This window comes from Stigmatopora nigra, chromosome 12 (assembly GCF_051989575.1).
Source record: "Stigmatopora nigra isolate UIUO_SnigA chromosome 12, RoL_Snig_1.1, whole genome shotgun sequence".
Classification (NCBI taxonomy): Eukaryota; Metazoa; Chordata; class Actinopteri; order Syngnathiformes; family Syngnathidae; genus Stigmatopora; species Stigmatopora nigra.
In genome coordinates, this window is record NC_135519.1 from 1,883,510 (window position 1) to 1,907,957 (window position 24,448).

At 40.4% G+C, this 24,448-nt stretch overlaps 1 protein-coding gene across 1 annotated transcript in view; it reads right to left on the reverse strand.

The window, feature by feature from the left end:
- Positions 1–18,738, reverse strand: part of spred2b (sprouty related EVH1 domain containing 2b) — a 36,453-nt gene extending 17,715 nt beyond the window's left edge. Inside the window, exon 1 of the mRNA XM_077729543.1 lies at positions 18,136–18,738. Within this exon, the coding sequence (XP_077585669.1) occupies positions 18,136–18,161 (26 nt within the window). The 5' untranslated portion in view covers positions 18,162–18,738. The remainder of the gene's footprint in view (positions 1–18,135) is intronic.
- Between the last annotated feature and the right edge of the window lie 5,710 nt (positions 18,739–24,448).

Consider the following 24,448-nt stretch of genomic DNA (forward strand, 5'->3'; position numbering starts at 1 on the left):
GCTTCAACTTTCACAGTTTCACTGTTTTTTTTATTTTGAATTCATAAAGATGTGAAAATCCACGCTGAAACTCTCAAGCGGAAGCCACTCGCATCCCCTCCGCTTGCTACTAGAACTCAGCACTGAATTTTTTTAATAACTTTTTAAATATGGGTGACCATACTTCACGGCTATTCGTTTATCGTGGCCATGTATGGTCTAGATCAGTGATTTTCAAACTTTTTTGGCCACCGCCCCCTTCACCGCCGGGCCAAAATGCCAACGCCCCCCTCTTTACCCCTTTCCAACGAACGAAGCTTAAATAAATAGAAGACAGGCGCCTCAGATATTATTCGCTAATTTCGTTTCTTTTAATAGACCAATGCGCAGTTCACCTCGAATCATAAAAATTGATAGCTGATGCATTAAGCCGGTCGCTGTGCGCATACGTCTGTGGTTAAACGCTGCCGGCGCGCTATTGTGTGCTCCTCTGCGGCTGACTGGATGGTGGTGGTTTCCCCAGTCGCCTGCATCGACGATAAACTCGCGACAATTAGTGATATACGGTATATGCGCGCTGCTCGTGAGCGCTCGAGCAGACAACGTTTCTTGTTTCAATAAAGCTTGTTTTTTGTCGACTTTTTATTACAGACAATCAATTTTTCCGGTCTTTCTACAAACACCAACGTCACATTTTACTGTAATTGCTCCATCGCCCCCTTCACTATTTCAACGCCCCCCATTCGCCTGTTTATTCGTCAGCGCCCCCCTGAAAGTTCACACCGCCCCCCGGGGGGCGGTACCGCCCACTTTGAAAACCACTGGTCTAGATTAACCGCGATATTCGAGAAATTACTGTACTGCTCATAGCAATTTCAATCATAAATTCTGCAAAAAATTGACTTGACATTATTTTCGGATGGAAAGATTTTCAAGTGAAGAGGCCCAAAATGGAACTCAACCAAAATTCTTTGTTTGCAATTCCAATGTTAACGGCAGAAGAATAACCAGTTATTCGACTCCTCGATGGAAGAATCTGCAAAAGTTTAGTCTAGTATTCACCGCTATGGGACAAAAGAGTGGTCATGTTCCAACATGACAGTCGCCACCCTCCACAGGGACACAATGAACTCTGTGCACTGATCTGACAACAACAGGAAGGAGACGTACGTGTGTGTGCGTCTTTTCAAAATGAACATACAAAGCGGTCGGTGCTCCACAGTTTGTCTGTTGTCATGCCGTCAGCCAACCTGTCATTCAGTCACTTTTATGAATGTGCGCGTGTGGGAGGGCGCCACTCTACCGGTTTCGCCACCTGTACACGGTGTGCATAGATGCGTCAAATCTGCTGCACTGTCTATAAAGTAATTATATAACACCGTCACTCTCTCCCCTTCAGTCCCTTTCTTGCTCGCCCACACACACACACACACACACACACACACACATGTATTTCCATTCTCTTCCGTTGAAATATACAGTAGCATTCCTCCGATGCTAAAAATCTGTCATTAGGAAGGGTATGTCAAAATCAAACTTGAAATATTGTTGTTGAAGGGGAAATAATTTGCTATCCTCAAATCACATAATTTTGTTTCTATTAAGAATATTTAGGATAAGAAAACATTTAATCTGGTTGAAAATAAGTGCTGAAAACATGGGCACAAGCTGAGGACAAGGGCGATGAATCTATGAGCTATAGGAAGAAACCCTTTTGTTCTTATTTTGCCAGTTTGTGTTTTAGGCCAGTTTAAAACCTGCGTTGTTGTTTTAACAAGCAAATTCTCAATGTCATCACTGCTTTTCGGCCTGCCGCTACCAGTATGTTTGTCACTAGGTTTTCTATTTTAGCAAGGATGTGACAATCGCTTCAATACGGACATTTTCTGGATACTACAATGCACTAAACAAAATAGGGATGTTATTTGACCTACCAAAAAAAGAGAAGATAAAAAAGACATCATTAAGAACCAACAGAACCACATCTGCAAAAAGAAGGGATGCAATATTGAGGACCCCCGAGGACCCTGCTAAGGGTGTAGAGCTGATCCACTGTTCCACGGCCAGGACGAAAACCACAAGGCTTCTCATAAATCCGAGATTCGAACTCCCGACGGAGCCTCCTCTCCAGTACCCTAGAAGAGACATTCCCGGGGAGGATGAGGTGTGTGATTCCCCGATATTTGGAATATATCCTCCGGTCCCCCTTTTTAAAAAGGAGAAGCACCACCTGAAAATCTGCAAATACTGAGGGACTGACCCCGATGTCCACGCCACGTTGCAGAGGTGTGTCAACCAAGACAGCCCAACAACATCCAGAGCCTTTAGAAACACCAGGCGGATCTCTCATCCACCCCCAAATGGATTAAAAGAACTGGATTAATAGCCCTGAACATTTCGTTTTTTATAGATCTAAAACAATTTTTATTTCAGCTTTTTAAAAAATATATTTTTAGGTTTTACAAAATAATTTTTGAATTAAAAACCGAAAAATGATTAAAAAAACTTACAATATTGATTTAAAAGGGGGAAAATCAGCAAATATGATATACATCAATAATCTTCATTTTAATTTGATCCTAAAACAAAGTCGGCACTCATGATTTACTTTCCCGGGCCACACAATATGATGTGGCGGGCCAGATTTGGCCCCTGGGCCGCCACTTTGACACCTCTGGCCTAGGGTGTCCTGGTGCCACCTGCACATATGGACATCCTTATACTTGAACATGGAGTTCATTATTTTCAATCCATGATGAGCGCAGAAATCCAACAACAGAACACCTGGTTTCAATCACGGGGCCTGTTCTTCCCAATCACTACCCCTCAGTTTTCACTGTCATTGCCCATGTGAGCATTGAAGTCCCCCAACAAAACAAGGAAGTCCCCAGGAGGAGCACTCTCCAGCATCCCTTCCAAGGACTTCAAAAAGAGTGGGCACTTTGAAGACCGAGGAAAAAACGTGGAAATGGGAGGAGTTTTATGAGGCAATGGAGAATGACATTCAGATTACTTTGAAGAAATTCTGGTCCATCATTCGGCGTCGGGGAGCAGTGTACCACCGACACTGTGTGCAGTAGAAATGGGGTATTACTGGCCTCAACTTGTGGATGTTGTGAGTCAGTGGTCTGAATACTTTAAAGACTCCACCCCATGAGGAAGGACGCACAGCTTTGGTCCTCACTGAATGGAGTTTGGAAACAATAGTTTCGTGCAGGGGTCAGCAGCCTAAAATGTTACAAGAGCCATATTGAACGGAAAAAAAAGAAATTTGTCTGGAACCGTAAAAAGTACAGTGAAGGCAAAGCACACCTTACATATTTACAGTGGTACCTCGAGATACAAGCCTAATGCGTTCCGGAACTGAGCTCGTATGTCGATTTACTCGTATCTCACGATTCCCATAGATTTTTTTTTTATTTGTTCCAAACCTCTGAAAAAACACCAAAAACAGGATATTGGATTGGAAAAACATGAGTCTTTTTGTTATTTGACAACTTCTCGCTACAAAGCGACTGTACAAACGTTCCTTCCAAATGAATGCAAATGATTCGGTCAAAGAAACGTTGAATCCTCTGTTACTTTTCTCTTTTCCCCTCCATGGCCCATCACACAGTCACCCGTTTGTTTACAACAGCGATCTGCCTAGCATCCCACCCTGCTCATAGAAATGTGTCGCAAGCTATGACGCAAATCTTGACTGACAGAATGTAGACATTTAATATTTATCCTCTTACACAAACCATATTAAAACAATAACTATTGTATTAAAGTCTGATACTTTTCTTCTCCCGGGTTGGCTATTTGAATCGCCTTCATCCTGACTTTAACCATCTATGGGCTGTTTGCTTTTGTATTCCCTTCAAAATATTCCGAAAATGATGCACACAAATGTCCTCACAATAGGATAACGCACGGCCACTTGCCAACGAGAAGTAATATATACTTCTCGTATTAGCGATCAATCCGCCATTCGCGAGTGATGAGGAAAAAAAACAGAAAAAAATGCATCGCTCTGCCCAGTGCTCGTAGATATCTTTTATACACAAAAGAGATGCGGCAAAAAAGACTGCGCTAAAATCATAAACAGCCTCTCATGTCTTGGCCACCTGGGTTTCTCGTATCTCGAATTGCTCGTATGTCGAGGTACCACTGTCCTGGACTTTAGCTCGTGAAGACAACAATATACATGTTATGAACTTGCTGTAAACAAAAATAGTAAAAATCTGACTAAAAGTTTCTATATAACTCATATTACACTTGTTCTTAGGTTGAATTGATGTTTCAGCACTCATTTTCAAACTGATTTTTATGTATTTGAAGGAAAATTTATCAGAAAAAAAGCAACATTAAGGTTGTTGATTTCCTGCCTTGGGATTAACTAAAGGCCCTGACTCCTCATTGCCCAGTGGTTCTTAACCTTGTTGGAGCTACCGAACCCCACCAGTTTCATATGTGCATTCACCGAACCCTACTTAAGTGTCAAATAAAATAGGATTTTTTTTCAAACTCAAGATATACAAATTCCTCAGAGCACTGATTGGCCAAGCTATGGCACGTGATCATCTGCAGCCAGTGATGGTCAAGCGGGCCAGGTTATCATCAATACACATGAGTCGATGTGTCTTGTTGCGCAGCAGGGGCTCCACTGAACCCTTGAGACCGACTCACCGAACCTCTAGGGTTCGATCAAACCCAAGTTAAGAACCACTGATATAGCTGAAGTGCTGCGTGTTACTCTGCATTGGGTAACTTAGCCATTGCAAAGAGAATACTGCTCATTTTCAATAGACGTCATGGCTGTTTTAGGTAAATCACACGGCCAACTTCTGGTAGACTTTAAAACACATGTGGAACAGGTTGTCCCCCACGCAGGCCACCCAAAAGTAGCAATAAAGCAAAAATCCAGACCTCTCTGTAAGCACACATGCTCCAAGATACACAGTAGTGGTTATCAGTGCTTTTGGAGATGGGAAAACTTGATATTTGGGTCTAGTCTACTTGTAACCTGTGTTTACAGCCCCCGTCTGCTGAAAAAACCCTGTAATCTGTGGTGGGAAGAGCCACAAATGCTACCTTGATACACACGGCGGCATGTTTTGAATGAATATAGAGTCAAACAAACAGTACAAAGATGTGTGCAAACTATTACGGGGACTATGGAGCTAATTCGGGTCAGACAATTGTAAACAGGTCTTTCTTGGCTTGTTCAAAGTCAAAATCAACAACTTTAAAGTCAGTTTTTCGCACAAGAATAATTTCAATCTAGTTACTATCTCAGCTAATTAAGGGCACCAGGCGAGGGACACCTTGAATTATTGGGCCAGCCAATTACAGGCCACAAGGAGGCAGACAACCATTCACGCTCACACATAACTATGGGCAATTTGGAGTGTTATTAGGAGGTGGGAGAAAACTGGAGTACCCAGAGAAACCCCACGCAAGCCCGGGAATAACATGACAACTCCACATAGTGAGAACCGATCCTGGGATAGAACCCCTGACCCCAGAACAGTTAGGTCGATGCGCTAACCACTCATTCACCGGACTGCCACATTTATACCATTACTTTTCAAATGATAAGTCATTAGCTTATTTTGATATTGATGCAGGTTATTGGCAGAATGGGTTAACAAAGCCGGAATCTGCACCTTCAAATCAGGTATCTGCTTTAATGATATCCTATTCCCACAGGCTACAATAACATTTTAGCGTCGTGCTTATTACTTTAAATTCCATAGACATGTTTGCCACTGAGCAGTTTATTGCTAAATCCAAGCATTTGCCATCTGTCCATGCTGTAAAAAATCATTAGTTGTTCAAAAGTTTCAAGTAAAAATGTCATATTTGCTCAAACTTGTCATGTAAAATATGTTCAATCTAAGACCAAGGACTCATTATTCAGGTCCTAAGTCAAAAGCAACTTTTATTGAGGTCATTGCTCATTTACATTAAATAAGCAATTAGCATGCGCTAACTTGCCAAGAAATTTAATCACGATAAAATTACAATCACCTTCTCTTGAATCATAAAATCATTCAGTATAAAATAATCAATTTCACATGCTACAAAACCTTTTTTTTCTACGTAATATATTCTAATTCTAATATTTTGTGTAACCTCGTGTGCGCAGCAATGCGAGTAACCTAACAGGACCAGCGATGATGGGCACCAAATTCCTGTGTGACTGATTGAGGTGACTGCGAAGAGATGAAAAGTGCCGCTCCCTGTAAGAATCAATGCAAGCACACATTCGCTCACGGATGCACAAAGAATTCTATCCATAGACAGTAAAGCAAAACTAGACATAAGTACAGTGGATGTTACCTAGAGTGTTTGCCTGCTCCCATTGCGCTTTACTGTACAGGCCGTTGCTGTGACATCGGCCATGTTTTTCTCAGCGTTTGTAAAGCCCAAATTTGGGGGGTATGTGCTCTCTAGGCCAGTGATTTTCAACCACTGTGCCGTGGCACACTAGTGTGCCGTGAGAGATCGTCAGGTGTGCCGTGAGAAATTATCCAATATCCTTTTTTTTTTAAATTAACATTTATTAATAGTTTTCTGCAAATATGATGTCATTGTCCAGTGTCCGTGCTGTAGTAAATATACTATACAGAGTGTCATTTTGTAAAATTTTTGGTTAGTGGTGTGCCACAAATTTTTCCAATGTAAAAAATGTGCCGTGGCTCAAAAAAGGTTGAAAAACACTGCTCTAGGCAGTCAATGTGTGGGAACGTGGATGGGACAACTGTAAGCATACAGTGACACCTCGCTACTTCCCGCTCCAGTTATAACTGCTTCACTACATCACAGATTTTTTTCTGGGGAATTTTTTAAATGTTTGTTTTTAATTCAATCATTCATCTTCCATATCGCCCACCCTTGAATGATTTGCGAGGGTTGCTGGGGCTTAACCCCCATTAATCACAATAATCAAGGTTTTATTGTATACAGACTGTTGCCATCAGCAAAACTGGTAAAATGTTACATATTGTGGCTAAACATTCACCTGTGGTACAAAGACCCTTGCGTTTTTATACGCACCCTTAGGTTTTTCTAGAAACTTCTCCTCTGAAAATTAAGCAAATACCAAACATCAAACCAGCATCAGCTACCTCAGACAGACAGAGTGCTCTTTTAAAACGCAGAATTTTTTTCCAGAATTGTGTTTTGTGTGGTTTCATAACCTATGGTTTTAGCTAGTCAAGTCATCAGACTTCATCCACAAAAAAATAACAGATAAAACAATCATGAAATAGTGGAGCGAACAGGGCAAATAAGCTTTTAACACTTACAAAATAAAAATGGAAAGGCAATAGTGACAGTTTACAATTGAATGTCCATATAAACTGGTCTATTTTAAAACCAGAGAAACTTTTTCCGAACACTTCTGGGTCTTCCGTTTGTAAGACAAAAGTTTGGATCTTTATTCTAACATGGTGCCTAGCAGGAAGTCATCACATCACTCACTACTTGCTAAACTTGAGTGTTTCCCGCCGTTGTGAGAGCAAAGTTTGAATATGTTGACGTTTTGAAAGGCATTGTGGCACTACCAACTTAGTTATCAAAGAGAAAATGTAAATGAAAAACTTCCCTATTCCCACAGCAAATGTGAGGTAATTGAGTCCATCCCAAATATTGACCTTGTTGCCTCAATGGGGGATGTTGCGATCGGCTTTCTGCCAATCAGATGCCTTTATTTGGAACACTCACATGTCCAAGCGGAAAGGTCGCTCAGTCAGTGAATCAGTTGCATTAGTATTTGACATGGTTAATGGTTCCCTTGGTAACAGCCTTAAAATGTAGAACATGGTTTCCCCCAACTTCTTTTTCTATTATTGCTACACATTTCACTCTGAATATCTATTTTGAACTCCAAAATGTACCATTTGTTTGTGGAAAAAAATAGAACTAGCTATCTAACCAACGTATCTAAATACATTTTGATCTGTTTAAAATACAGACAGTTGTAATATGAGGTTATAACTCAGTTTAATGAAGAAATGAAATCACATTTTAAAAACGTAAAATATATTCTCATAATGTTCTTACTTACTCTAAAAAATATCAAATGTATTATTTGGAAAATAATAGCCCTTTGTTACTGATGAATAGGATAAATACCATATTTTTCGCATTATAAGGCGCGCTGATATGTGCCTTATAATCCGGTGCGCCTTACAGTGGGGCAAATAAATAATTACCGTATTTTCACGACTATTAAGTACATCATATTTTTAGCCACAGTGTCAATGACGAGTGCTATTCCTGAATTTTACACACACAAAGGACGCAGTCTGGCTTTGAATGCTCTGTTGACGCCAACACCTAGCAGCAGGATTTCTTTTGTAAATAGAGCCGAAATGATGGCGAGCACCAAATTAGTGTGCCCGCCGTCATACTGGGTATATTGAAGAACTGGGTGTATTAAGAACTCTATTTCCCAGCAGTCACTGTGCAGTACTTTATCTACGGGAAATAGTAGAGTCAGGGGCTGCTTGCCGTAGTTGTCCTATTGACTGATTTATTTTATTTTATTGTGTTAAAAAATTTAGTATTTGGTCCATAGATAAAGTGCACTGGATTATGAGGCACCCTGTCTATTTTGGAGAAAATTTAAGACTTTTGTGTGTGCCTTATAGTCGTGAACATACGGTAGTCAAACACCAAATGTGCAAGTTCTCCTACTTGAAAAGATAAGAAAGGCCTGTAATTGTCAACATGGGTAAACCTCAACCATGATAGACAGAATGTGGAAGTAAACTGAAAATCACATTGTTTAATTTTTAAAGAATTTATTTCCAAATTAGAGTGGAAAATAAGTATTTGGTCAACTGCAAACAAGGAAGATTTCTGGCTGTCAAAGAGGTCTAACTTCTTGTAACGAGGTCTCCACTTGTTACCTGTATTGATATCATCTGTTTTAACTTATTGTCGGTATAAAAGACACCGGTCCACAACCTCAGTTTCTCACACTCCAAGCTCCACTATGGCCCAGACCAGGGGTAGGGAACCTATGGCTAGGGAGCCATATGTGGCTGTTTTGATGGGTGTATATGGCTCTCCGCTGACCTGTGTGGTTAAATATGGGTATCTGGGGAGAGACCTAAGTCCCGAACGCACCAATGGGAGTGTGGCGTCGACATGATCTTTAGCGCCTTTTTAATCATAAATTTTATTCATTTGACTCTTCTGCATGCATACTAGTTGATTAACAACAGCTCAAAATGTTTTCAAAATAATTAAGACACTTTTTTATTTTCAAAGTGGTGAAATGATTAATAAATGCACACATTTTCATGTATTTTTACTTTTAAATTCTTAGTATGACTCTCAAGGAATGTTTGAAAAAATGAATTATTTATAACTCTCTTCGTCAAAAAGGTTCCCGACCCCTGACCCAGACCAAAGAAAGAGCAGTCGAAGGACACCAGAGAGAAAATCGAAGACATGCACCAGGCTGGGAAGACTGAATCTGCAATAGGTAAAACGATTTGTGTAAAGAAATTAACTGTGGGAGCAATTATTAGAAAATGGAAGACATAGAAGACCACTGATAATCTCCCTCGATCTGGGGCTCCATGCAATATCTCACCCTGTGGCGTCAAAATGATAACAAGGATGGTGAGCAAAAATCCCAGAACCACACGGGGGACATAGTGAATGACCCACAGAGGGCTGGGACCACAGTAAAAAAAGGTTACTATCAGTAACAAAATGCACCACCAGGGACTCAAATCCTGTACTGCCAGACGTGTCCTCCTGCTGAAGCCAGTACACACAGGACAGAGAGCAATTGGATAATCCAGAAGAAGACTGGGAGAATGTGTTATGGTCAGAAGAAACCAAAATAAAACTTTATGGTAGAAACACAGGTTCTCGTGTTTGGAGGAGAAAGAATACTGAATTGCATCCGAAAAACACCATACCCACTGTGAAGCATTGGGGTGGAAACGTGCTTTGGGGCTGTTTTTCGGCAAAGGGACCGGGATGACTGATCTGTTTAAAGGAAAGAATGAATGGGGCCATGTATCGAGAGATTTGAGTGAAAATCTTCTTCCATCAGCTAGAACATTGAAAATGATACGTAGCTGGGTCTTTCAGCATGACAGTGAGCCCAAACACAGCCAGGACAACAAAGGAGTGGCTTCCTGAAAAGCATTTCAAGTTCCTGGGCTGGCCTAGGCAGTCTCCAGATCTCAACCACATAGGAAATCTGTGGTGGGAGTTGAAAGTTTGTGCAGCCCAACGACAGCCCCAAAACAACCCTGATCGAGCAGATCTGCATGGAGGAATGGGCCAAAATACCAGCAACAGTGTGCTGTTGGACTCATTGGATGCAAACGCCCACAAACGCTACAATGGGAAAGTCAAAGGAGCTCAGCATGGATCAGAAAAAGCGAATCCTTGTCTTGAACAAGTCAGGAAAGTCACTTGGAGCCATTTCAAAGAAGCTGCAGGTCCCAAGAGCAACAGCACAAACAATTGTTTGTAAGTATAAAATGCATGGCAATGTTTTGTAACTGCCACGATCAGGAAGAAAATGCAAGAGAAAATTGATCAGGAGGGTGAAGATTCAGACTGAGAGCCTGCCGTGCAAGAAGGAAGCCCTAGCTCCAAAAGCGGCACCTTAATGCTTAGCTGTAGTTTGCTGGTGATCACATGGACAAAGATAAGACCTTCTGGAGGAAAGTTTGGTGGTCAGATGAAACAAAAATTGAGCTGTTTGCCCACAATGCCCAGTAAGAGGTACACCATGCCTACCGTCAAGCACGGTGGTTGTAGTATTATGCTGTGGGGCTGTTTGCTGCCAATGGAACTGGTGCTTTACAGAGAGTAAATGGGATAATGAAGGAGGATTACCTTCAAATTCTTCAAGATAACCTAAAGTCATCAGCCTGAAGATTGGGTCTCGGGCGTAGTTGGGTGTTCCAACAGGACAATGACCCCAAACACACATCAGAAGTGGTAATGGAATGGCTAAATCAGGCTAGAAATAAGGTTTTAGAATGGCCTTCCCAAAGTCCTGACCTAAACCCCATTGAGAACCCGTGGACAATGCTGAAGAAACAAGTCCATGTCAGAAAGCCATTAAATTTAACTGAACTGTACCAATTCTGTCAAGAGGAGTGGTCAAAGATTCAACCAAAAGTTTGTGGATGGCTACCAAAAGCGCCCAATTGAGTGAAAATGGCCAAAGAACATATTTTACCAAATATTAGCGATGCTGCGAGTATAATTTTGGTCCAGCAGATTTGATCACTTTTTTCTGTTGACCCATAATAGTCATTAAAGAACCAAACTTCATGAATGTTTTTTTGACAAAAAAATATCTGTTGCAATCACTATTAGAGAAAAATCTGAGTTGTAGAAATAACTGGAAACTCAAGAGAGACATGACATTATGTTCTTCACAAATGTAGGTAAACTTTTGACCACAACTGTAGTTATTTTTTCAATACACCCAGTATGATGGTGAGCACACGAAATCGGTGCTCACCGTCATTCCACGTGGATTGACAAAAGAACACCAGCCACTAAATTGGCATCAACAGAGCATTCAAAGCTAGACAGCTAACTATATATTATATATGGATCAATATTGGGCCTCAACAGCTCTTGCAATCACCCCTGGGCCATCTAAGGCATGAGCCCAAGAAAACAAACGAGAAATGATGGCCGTGACCGTGAAAGTGACATTGCTAGATATGCTAAAGGCGGGCAATAAGTATGCCCATGCAGCAGGAATTTAAGGCAAATTAATCTACCATGCATGACATCGCGTAAGAAGAAGCAAACACTTGGAAAACGGCAACAATGTCCTTTTGCAAGGAAACCAAGCAAATGGAAACCACTAGGAATAAAAAAATGAACCAGGAATATTATCATTGATTTACCCCATTGATAAGGTCGGGAAGCTGGCTCAGTTGGTAGCCAACCTTAGCTGTCCCCATTTTCAGAACCACTGACAGAATTAGAGATAATTTTTAAAAATCGATGACGGATCCAGAAAATTCAAGGAGGAAAATACAGCCGTACCACTAATTACGAAATTGTTCAAATTCTCTAATTCGTTCCACGGTCGGTCCTCACACAACTACAAACTAAGCCCTTTAAAATTGGCCAAAGTGTCCCAATTTTGTATGAAAGATGCGAGGAAACACAAAAATGAGATAAAATGATAAGGAAATTATTTATTAATGTCCTAAAATAAATAAAGCATAGGAAAATGTGCCCTGCACTGCTGAAATAGTTCCCTCCGTGGCCGTTATTGGAGACAAAATAACCATGTTTGTCCACCAGATGCTGACAAGAGCCCGTTCTACCAGGCCTGAAAGCCGTCCACTTTGTACTACATTTTAGACTTTTACCTGTGCCCTGTGTGGGTGTGAAAATATGTGACACATTGCGATTGTACGGTTTTTAATCGCTTAGCAATGGGAATTGCAATCCTTAATAAGGGGAGTTTAGTCGAGATGGACAGGTATGTAAGAAAAAATATTTTAACAAAGTGGTTGTTGCGAGACAACCAATTTAATTTAATGCTTTTATTGTCATTATATGAGATAGAATGAGAGCCCAGTAGAGTGAAGCAATGTTCTAAAGTGAGAGTCAATTCAGGCAAAACATTTTTTTTCAAAATAAGTGGATAAGGAAATTTTTCCTTTTTTTACTATTTAGTTTTTGGGGGATTTTGTAACTTGGATCTTTTTCATATCTCAAGTCACTCATTTGCATAAACAAAATTTCATAACATGAAAATTTTGTAGCTAGAGGCATTCGTAAGTAGAGGAGGTAAGACTGTAAACTGATTTCGTCTAAACCTCTTACAAGGTCAAGCAAAAGCCCACCGTAATACTTCATTATCCTCTTATCCTGTAGGAGCTAATTATATCAATCCAACAGCATTGTTTGGAAATGGAAAAATATGTCGCTCAAATTCTGTGAGCAACGTGTTAAAACATTTGTTGCAAGATCTTTGTACAGTGGTATTCGAGATACAAGTAAAATTTTGGGCAAATATTTATCTTGAGATATGAGACAAATTTGGATATACGAGCAGACGGTGGACGCGAGATGCTGCACATAGGAACATCATGGGCACTGTCTCTCTCCACGCAACTCCCTCGTGTAATGTCTCTGGTCGCAATTCCCTTTCTGTAATGTGCGAGTACTGGGCAGAGCGGTGCATTTTTTTCTGTCTTTTATTTTTTCCCCCGTTAGGCCATCAGTTATTTTGAAGGGAATACAAACTCAAACAACCCTTGATATTGACTGAAATTCAGGGTGGAGGCAGGACAAAAAGAGCCAACCCGGGAGAAGAAAGGTATCAAAATGTCAAACAAAATTATAATTAAGTTTAGTGTTAGGTTTGATTGAACTTATTTTTGAGTGTGTCTGCATTGTAATCCAAGTTCATTTAGATTTGTTTGTTGTCTTACGAGCGATTTGTTTTTAGTTCATTTCAATGGGAAACATTCGTTTGAGTTACGAGATAATTAACATACAAACTCAGTCATGGAATGAATTAAACTCATATTTCGAGGTACCATTGTAGTCTCAATTGAAAACTGGGCCCTCTACGTGTGAGAACGTAACTCTGTACAAAACCATCAGAAGATCCAACGTTGGTCTCACGCTTAAGGACACAACACTCAGTTATTTGCCCTTTAATAACCTGGAGTGATTGTGCATTTGTTCTACTAATTGACTATGCTATATGATTACTGAAAGAAGCGCCACACAATGAAAGACATTATGTGCCTGTGCAGAATCCCAAACGAAGGAGTTATATCAGGCTCAAAACACAGAGGGCATGGTACGTATACATCGAGGTGGAGCTGACCAAGTGTATTCCAGCTAAACATCACACTAACCAGACTACATAAAAACTCAACCAATTGCAGTCATAGTCTAGGAGAATACATTGAAACCAACCTATTATTACAATCTTGGTCATTCCATCAGCTGATGAGCAGAGAGATTAGTTGTTATTCTTTTTAATGAGAAGGGACAAACAATCCGGCTCCATTGTTTGCTTCAGAGATATAAACAGCTTGGGCTATTATATAAAAGCTGCGATGAGTAAAACACAGGAAACACTGTTAACAAGGGTCTGTTTCACATGATATTGTGTATTTGTGTGGGTGTTGATGTCAAGGCTGGAAACCAAGGTTTATTAAGTTCATAGAATTGATTGGAATGTGCTACTAACATGGTGTTTGAATTATGAGCAGTATATCTAAAATGCATATTGAAAATGGACCGACCCTGGTATATTTTTCAGGTGGTCTACAAAAATATATTAATGGTTTTCAAACATGATTACAAACAAAACAAATGTAAATACTTAAATACTATTGTATTTATTGCATTTGCGTTGTTTTGAACACGACCATTTAAAAAAAGAGATATATACGCCAAACGCCAAAGGTTATGCAAGTGCCTGATAGTTTGTGATCAGCATGAAAAATTGTAGTCAAATTGAATACTTGTTTTATTTTCCAAGAAAAGCAATTATATGCTCATATCCTTTTTTTCCATTTCATTTTCTGAAGCGCTATATCCTCATAAGAGTTACGGGGGGTGCTGGAGCATATCCCTGCTAACTTCGGGCTAGAAGCGGGGGACACTCTGAATCGGTGGCCAAATGATCGCAATGCTCATATCCTGTTTACTCATTTTAAATGAGATAGTTATTTTGGCTCAGCGGGTGAATGGTTAGCGCGTCAGCCACACAGCTCTGGGATCCTGGGTTCAGATCCAGGTCGGTCCACCTGTGTGGAATTTACATGTTCTTCCCGGACCTGGGTGGGTTTTCTTCGGGTACTCCGGTTTCCTCCCACATTCCAAAAAACATGCATGGCAGGCTGATTGGACATTCTAAATTGCCCCTTGGTACGAGTGTGAGAGTGAATGGTTATCCAATGTTATTCGCCTCCTCATGCTCTACGATCGGCTGGCCATTGATTCAGCGTGTCCCCCGCCTCTGGAGTCAGCTGGGATAGACTTCAGCACCCCTCGCAACCCTAATAAGGATAAAGTTCAGAAAATGAATGAAAAAACTGTCAATTTGCACCTAGACAGCCATATTAGTAAACTACAAAGAAGACGTTAACCTACTCGCCGATAAGTGTGACTATGAGAGTACCTGGTGGCTATGAGGCAGGTTTAACCGGGCTTTCTCAAAGACAATCAATATGAGGTCAGTCCAATTGGTTACTCAATAGACCGGAATCCAAAAACTTTGCAGTTTAAGTCAGGAAGAGGTTATGTCACGTTCTGAGGACAATAATCCCCTGTTTCTTGTATTGCCATGTTTTTTTTTAAATTTAAACAACAACGCTAAATTTGAGGTTTCAGACTGTTGGATTTTAGGGAATTCCTCATAGACAACATCCGCCGATGTAAACTTAAGAATATTGTAGGTAGTAAATGAACAAACATGGCTTTCAAGTACTCTAAGGCTGTTAGTGCAAATTTAGTGCAATATCCTTTAGTTATTACCGATGGTCCACCATGAAATTTTACGCAGGAGGGGTTAATACAGTCTTGATATCAAATGCTAACAAATATAAACAGGAAGAACAGAACAGTCTTAGCAAGGTAGTGCTGTTGGGTGTGTGTGCGAAAATGTAGTCCGTTTTTGTTTGGGGTCGGGGATGGATCGCATTTCCGTGGGATGCAGATAGATCTCGGATTAATGTCATCTGGCATATCGTCAATATATTACATTCAAAGATAAAACATTGGTTCAAGCTACATTTGGGTTTATGGTGTGTTATTTATTAAATGCCTTCTATCTGTTAGCACTGTAAAATGCTAGTTAGAATCAAGGCAAATTAGTTGAGTATTTTGAAAGTCGTTAATCCACTCATATTATGGTGTTGTAATATAGATAGTGCATGGGATGTAACTTGATCTTTTTTAAGTTGTAGGGATACATGTGTAAATCAGCAATAAAAAGCGACATTGTTTGCTAGAGAGAACTCGCAATGTGTTCCATGTATTGAGAAAATAATTGTGTAATTGGACGTTTAGAAAGTATGTTATTTGGAAAAATATGTGAAGTAATGTCCTCACAATGACAATAGACATGCTTTGCCTGATTTAGATTTTTTTAAAAGAGACCTGTGGAGTACAAAAAGGTGAAGTAAACATGATTAAAATGAATATTTACAATATGTGATTGAGAGCTCTATCCCAATTCAGGTAATGCCTTTTTACCAGATTTGAGAGGCACTGGATCATCATAAGGGCAAGCAGGAGCAGTTTTCAGCGCACAGGGAACATGGTGATGGGGAGTTTTGACTGCTGTTTTGTGTACAAAAACATGACATTGCCAACATAATTTTCCAAATTCAATGGTTCTGACCATGCTGTCACAAATCCAAAGCAAAGCTGGAATGATCTCGCCGTCTTCTTCCTCATTTTTTTTTTTTGAGTTGAGTGGGCAGCCGCTGCACTCTCCTTGCGCGTTTCAGTGCGAATTTCGACAGTTTTATAAACATATTTTTAATTAAGGAAAATACTGCAATGCACTAAAGGCCAACGTGACGAGGGATAACTGTAGTTTGGACACCTCTGATCTAAGAGATGGTAGGAATGTCCCTTGCTGTGACCTACTTTGGCATATTAGTGTTCCTTGCTGTTGCACATTAAAATGCAAAACATAAATCTCAGGTTTCAAATTGTTGGCTTTAACAGGGGTCCCCAAACTGGCCCTCGAATGCCATTCAGGATGCAGGTTTTTGTTCCAACCGATTCAGCACAGACACTTTGACCAATGAGATTTCTATAGAATACAGGAAGCCAATCTACTCATTGCACTTGTTGGACACCAGATTCGTGAAAAGGTATTCTCTTTTTGGAAAAGAATGAAAACCTGTACCTGCTGCGGCCTTGTGTGGAATAGTTTGGAGACCACTGTTAAAGCTGATTGAGTTATGTCTGAGATGAAAGACTACATGGCTAATACTTTTTTTTCTATTTCAAGCAGTATCAGTAATCCATTGGATTTGTGCTATTTACATTGCAATGGAATTACTGGAAAAGGTGGACTTTTGTTTTAACAGTGGATTAAATGTGTACAATAAAATTGCTGTTAAATTTAAACACTAATCACAGACATTTTCGCTATTTTTTTTGGGGGGGGGGGGGGGGGGGGGGTTCTCCAGTAAATATCGCCAAATAGACTTGAAAGGTTATATCGCCCACTCTAAGCATATGCACACAAAAAATGTAGGCAACGAGAACGCGGAAGTCAGCGTGTGCGGAGCGATGTCGCTGTGTGCTACTGCGGTGAAGCCGAATTCTGCCAGCGGGCATGAATGGGGAGACGATTCAGGAAGCTTTAGATGGCTTTTATGAATGAGCCCAGCGTCACGCTACCGCCGTGCAAGCACCCCCTCCGATGGCCTTCGACACCATCAGATTAATCGACATTGCAGAGCCAAAATGGCGAACCAGCGTAACGTAAAAGTCTCCATGTTGGTCCGATAGAGAAGCCTCGTGTTGCCTCACTGAAGCATTTTTACAATCATTTTAGCTACGAAATTTAGCTCGATGTGAATTGTTTGTGAAAAAGTGCGCTTGTTTTCAAAACAAGCGTTTTTTTTTATGAATGGCGGTATGCAAATGAGACGCAATTGAGAAAGACATGGCGGGTGAGGCGTATCGGATATCTCATATCCTGTGAGACTTCCCCTTTCGGTTGAAGGCACCACGCACACACAGACGCACACGTACACACGCGTACACACGCGAGATAAACCAAAATAACACAGAGACACCGATAGGATCACACGGCAGTGGTCTTTTATCGCTTTATGTGTTTGACGTAGCGAGATATTTGCGCAGGCACACCCGGGGGGATGTCGTCAAAACCTGGGGTCTCTTGCCCGGGGATACTTTCACAAAATGTTTCCGAATCACCCAAGCATTGCTTCCTGCAGCTCAAAACTCTTCCTCTTCGATTTTCTCCAAACAAGGCGGCCTTTTCACGCTACCAAACGCAGCCACAACTGTTAGCCTCGTGTTGTTTCATTAACGGAAGGTATTTAAAGAAAAGTAATTTAGAGCAAGTTGAGCGAGGGGAGGGGGTTGGGGGGTAAAATGGAGGGGTGTCGGAGGAGGGGGTTGTATATGGCTACTTACTCGTTTGGGTGTGTTTCTTCTATCATGTTTCCTCGTTTCACCTTAGGTCACGTAGCTCGTCTGATACGTTCTTCTTTGGCCCCGTCATCGCGTTGATTCCCGCTACAAATCCACATTTATCACCCAAATATCCTCAAGTCTTTTGTGTGTAGTGTGAAACCCCTCTTCCTTTCTCTTCACCTCCCTCCTTTCTCGTCAAGCCAGTTGCTTTTCGACAGCAAAATTCGACCCCCTCCTCCAAAGATATACTGCAACTTTTTTTTGCGGGCCAGCAGGTTGTGGTTTGTCCGACGCAAGCCTTCCCTAACCCCGCCTTACTGGACAATATGGACTCGCCCTCAGGTGCTGTCTGGTCGTCGGTTTTTCACCTTTGCTCACCAGGCAAAATAGTCTCCACACGTCAGCCAGGCGCCGATGTTTGTTGGGTAGAATGTATAAATCGCGCCGTAGTCGCTGTATGGTGGCCCCGCTAGAGCCCCATCTTTCGCCTTGCTACTCCATATTGGATTGCGAGGCAGACAGGCAAGCAGCTCGAGTCGCTTCAGCGATGCAGGGGGAGGAGGGAGGAGGGAACAGGGCGGAAGTTGTGACGCAGGGATCCAGTTTAGTGAACCACCACTACCCCCACCCCTTTCTAACACATTGTGCACTAAACAGAGCTGCCAACCTCCGTCGACCCCATTTCAGGAGTACCCTTGTCCCATTTCCGTGGTTTCCTGGAGTGAATGTGATTCATGCCAAATCGATCGCATCTCATCTCATTTTCTGAACCGTTTTATTCTGGAGCCAATCCCAGCTGTATCCGGGCCAGAGGCAGGGGGACACCCTGAATCGGTAGCCAGCCAATCGCAGGGCACAATGAGATGGACAACCATGCACACTCACACCCATACCTAGGGCAATTTAGAGTGTTCAATCGGCCTACCATGCAAGTTTTTGGAATGTGGGAGAAAACCAAAATACCCAAAGGAAACCCACACAAGCCCAGTGAGAACATGCAAACTCCATACAGGCGAATGTGACTTGGATTTGAACGCACTAACTACTTGGGTATCCGGGCCGCCCTGCAAAATCGATATTAAATGTAAAACAAATATAACTTAGTACAAGTTAAATCAAACTGTTATTATCATGTTTTTTTTACATTAATTGAAATATTCTGTTTTTGCAAACTATTGAATAAATACAGCATAATGAAAATCTTTTTGTTTGGGTCCTTCTGCGTGTGTTTTACACTCAGTAATTCCACGATTGGTCACGCTGAAGTCGCACATGCATGTTGTGCAATGTGCAAATGCTGGTCCTTTTTGAGACCGCTTCAAGAATATTTTGTCGAATACGAACGAATAAACTTCTGCGAGTGTCTGGGTTTCTTATTAGAAGTTTTATCCAAATTGGTAAATTGATAAGACACTCTAAATTGCCCCCAGCTATGAGTGTCATCTCATCTAGTTTTCAGAAGCGCTTTATGCTCAATAGGGTCACAGGGGATCCTGGGCCTATTCCAGCTGTCTCCGGGCCAGAGGCGGTGGCCAGCCCATTGCAGGACACGAGGTGAAGGACAACCATTTGCACTCACAAATTGTAGAGGCAATTTAGAGTGTCCAATCAGCCAACCATGCATGTTTTTGGACTGTGGGAACAAACCAGCGTACTCGGAGGAAACCCACATGGGCCCGGGGAGAACACGCAAACTCCACACAGGTGGACCGACCTGGATTTGAACCCAGGACCTCAGAACTGTGAGGCCAGCAAGCTAACCACTAATTAACCAGTGCGCCGTACACCCAAGGAATGCTAGTTAAAATTCAATTCATCCTGAGATTGAGACAGAACAGTAATTAAAAGTGGGTGGAATCAGGAACACATTAATAGATTGTTATATTATTATCAACAGACACACCCCACATGCCTCATGTTAAACTACATAGAGGACTGAAGCATTCATTTATTTAGTTTTATTTTTGTGGGCCAACATTGTATTGACTTGAGTTGGCACATCGAAAGAACTACATATTTCAATATCCCAACGTTTCGACTTCGGGTGACAAGCGGAAGCCTGACTAGGATTTATAGACACAACAACATGGCGAATGGAGGATATGGAAACATAAATAGAGAGCTACACAGGAAAATGAGCACTAATAACCTATCAGAGAAACTGGAATGACTAGTTAGAAGGTACAAAAAATAGTTGGAATTTTTTTCATGAGAGTTGAACATGATGGTGCCTCTACTGATTTTGTAGCATCTAAAAAATATGCGGCAATAATTTAATACGGTAGTGACCTGGGGACGTGTAGGCAAATTAAATCTTTGTCTGCACTAGTTTACAAAATTCCTTGGTTTTATTCAACCAGGATGTGATGTCCACATTTGTAAATACTAGGTCTCTGTCATAATTAGTATGTTATTTTATTACTATTAAGGCCATTCAATGGTGTCGTGCTCAGACCACAATGCAACTTCTGGTTAATCTATTGGGAAAATGGGTCTATAAAGTTGTTCAAATCATGTTGCTTTGGTTTTTAGTCATTGGTACAATGGTCCCCCTGTGTTAATAGTTGTATTTGAAGTTTAAAATAACAAATTTTTGCATTTAAAACATTTCATTTAGCCCGCATGCAATTAATTGCAAAACAATTCCAAAACAACCACGTCACTGACATTCCATCCAGAAAAACATGCAAAATTAATTCTTGGACTATTTTCTACTTGTAATAGCTAGCAAATGAAATGTTACAAACGTATTTTATTGTCATGTTAAATTTGTGTGAACGACTTGATCAACTAGATAAATATATATTTTTTTGTGATATAGCAGTTTGTTTTCATTGTTGCACATGTTGTTTACATGTTTGGAAAAATACTGGCCACAATTACAGAAGACAATGTCTAATCTTCTGAACCGCTTTATAATCAGTAGGGTTGCAGTGGGTGCTGGAGCCTATCCCAGCTGACATTGGGCCAGAGGCAGGGAACACCCTGAATTGGTGGGCAGCCAATTGCAGGGCACAAGGAGATGGACAACCATTCACGCTCACATTCATTCCTAGGGGCAATTCAGTGTCCAATCGGCCTACCATGCATGTTTTGGGAATGTGGTAGGAAACCACAGTACCCAGAGAAAACCCACACAAGCCAATAAGAACATGCAAACTACACACAGGTGAACCGACCAGGATTTGAACCCAGGACCCCAGAGCTGTGGGGCCCATGTGATAACCACTTATTCCTCCAGGCTGCCCCAGAAGACAATGTCTCCGTGTTAAACCCGCAGCTATTAAGTAGCGCACACATGCTACCCACTGGCTAACTTGTAACCTACAACAGGTGGGTCCATACTATTCAACAAAGGGCTGCAGTGGGTGCAGGTTTTTATTCCAACCCATCAAGAGGGACACCTTTTCACCAATCAGTGGAATCAGTGGATTCCAGTCAGGTACTTCTAGTTTTCTGCAGAAATTTCATTGGTCAGTGTCTGTGCTGGATCGGTTGGAACAAAAACCTGCACCTACATCGCCCCTAGAGGACTTGTTTTGCCACCCCAACCTACAAGGAAGGAAGTTTAGTATACATATACTTTAAATCAGATTTAAAGTATATGTGGATAGATTTAATCTATGGTGCACGGGATGGCGCAAATAAAACCACGGAAGACAATATATTATATACATTATATATACGTTGATGGTTAATTTTGAAAGATGTTCGTGCAAATAAACTAAACATTCTGAATAAAAATAAAAGAGGAATATGTTCATCAAAAGATTACAGCTATATGTATGTATGTATGTATGTATGTATGTATGTGTGTATGTGTGTGTGTATGTGTGTGTGTATGTGTGTGTATATATATATATATATATATATATATATATATATATATATATATATATATATATATATATATATATATATATATATATATATATATATATATATATATATATATATATATATATATATATATATATATATATATATATATATATATATATATATATATATATATATATATATATATATATATATATATATATATATATATATATATATATGTATATGTATATGTATATATATATATATATATATATATATATATATATATATATATATATATATATATATATATATATATATATATATATATATATATATATATATATATATATATATATATATATATATATATATATATATATATATATATATATATATATATATATATATATATATATATATATATATATATATATATACATATACATATATATATATATACAAAAAAGAGGTTTATAATTATGCCATGAATATAACTTAGTTAAACGTATTCATAGAAAAATAACATAAAACAGGTATGCATATTTGGACACAAAAATCAGTGAAGCCAAACATATTTTTAAAACAAAGGGAATGAATGATTTGGTAGTTGGTGACAAAAAAAACAACAACCAAAAAAAATGACCAAATCATAGACACATTTCAATAGTTCTGTTAAAAAACGTCAATCCCAAAACATTCATTTATTCCTTTTCCACACCACTTATGCCGAAAGAGGTCACTGGGGCGTCCGGGAGCTTATAGCTAACCCTACAAAAGAAGGTCCAAACCTGGGATTGAGTCTGAGAACACTGAAAATGTTGTCTTAACCACTCTATACGCAGGGCCACAATCTGAAAAACAAAACTATTGAAATGTGTCTATGTTTTGGCCATTTTTTTTGGTTGTTGTTTTTTTTGTCACCAACTACCAAATCATTCCCTTTGTTTTAAAAATATGTTATAATATTTTTTACCAACGTATATATGGGGTTGTATTTTTGTGAATTATTTTTAAAACTTTCTGTTTTTTCTAACTAATTAAAGAATATAAGTAATGAGACACAGATGGAAATACTAGATAATCAGGGATGGAAGGGGAAGAGCAACTGTCCCAAAATCAGGAAAGTCATGATTTCAAATTAAAACAGGAACCAAGGCCAAAAACCTCACCACGGTATGACAGAACGTCTAGGGCCGGCTACCAGAGGGCACAGGCTGTTCAGTATGAACCCGGCAAAAACTTGCTATCGGGATTTGTCCAAGATAAACTGGGAATGGACCCATTGCCTCTCCTCGGGACCATACCCCTCCCAATCCACCAGATACTGCTGACCCCAACTTCTGGAGTGAACCGCTAGCAGCCATTTGACTTTGTAGGTGGGAGCCCCATCTATCGTCAGGGGAGGAGGAGGGAGAGCCGGGAGGCTAGACTTTGCTGATGTGGAAGATGGTGTAAATTGTGACATAATTAAGCAAGTTGCCGACAATAATAGATATTGGAAAGGGCCCGACAAAATGGAGTGGTAGCTTCTTGGAGGTGCCACGGGTTGGAGCAGACCGCAACAAAAGCACAAAAGACAAGTTCCCCATTCCCCTTTTTTTCCGAAAATCATTCTCCCAAAATTATTACAAGTCACACTCTGTATAACTTTGTACACTTTGCACACTTTGTATAAACAATACCCCACATACAACACAAATGAAGAAAATAAAATAAAAAATCCAGCGGGGACTGGTTTGACGTGGGCCTTCCTTGAAGTGCCAGCACTCCGTCCTGTCCGATGAAATTAAATTCAGAGGATTTGGAGAAGTCTCCATTCCAAGATGGCTTCTTCATGAGTGGTCCTTCTCCTCTGCGAAAACCTTGTCCAGTCGCGATAAAGTTCCAAAGCAGTTTGCCTGCTAAAGCCACAAACAAGTCCATCTTTTTCTCCTTTCTTTTCGATAATTGAGCCACACTCTTTTTATAGTCCGTAGCCCAAGCATAGTCCATAGCCTGAGCACACGTGCCTCACGTGGTAGCACACTCTGGACACGCCCGCACCAAGTGTCTTTTTTTCTTTATATCATGTACATCACTTTAGCCAGTCCAATCAGCAGCCACAAAGTTGGTGATCAACACATGTCTTCCACTATACCGCATGTGAACAGTTCAACAATATGTGGAAAGAAAACTTGAAGTGTACTATGAATATAAAAGAAAATACAAAATTTTAAAAACTTTCATTAACAAATTATTGTCTAACTATTACAGAGGGCACTTTGAGGGGCAGGTCCCTTGCATCAAACTAGAGCCTCTGACCCAGCTGATAGAGTGGGGATGGACACCACTTACAGTCCACTGCTTTCCCCCGGCAGCCCCCCAAATACGCTGACTGGGGTGGATCATGCCATCTGCAGCGGGCACAGACATTTCAGGTTGGTGAGCTGCAATTGCATGGGCCTCATAACCAAAAACACACTTAAACGGAGAAAATTCTGGGGCTGAA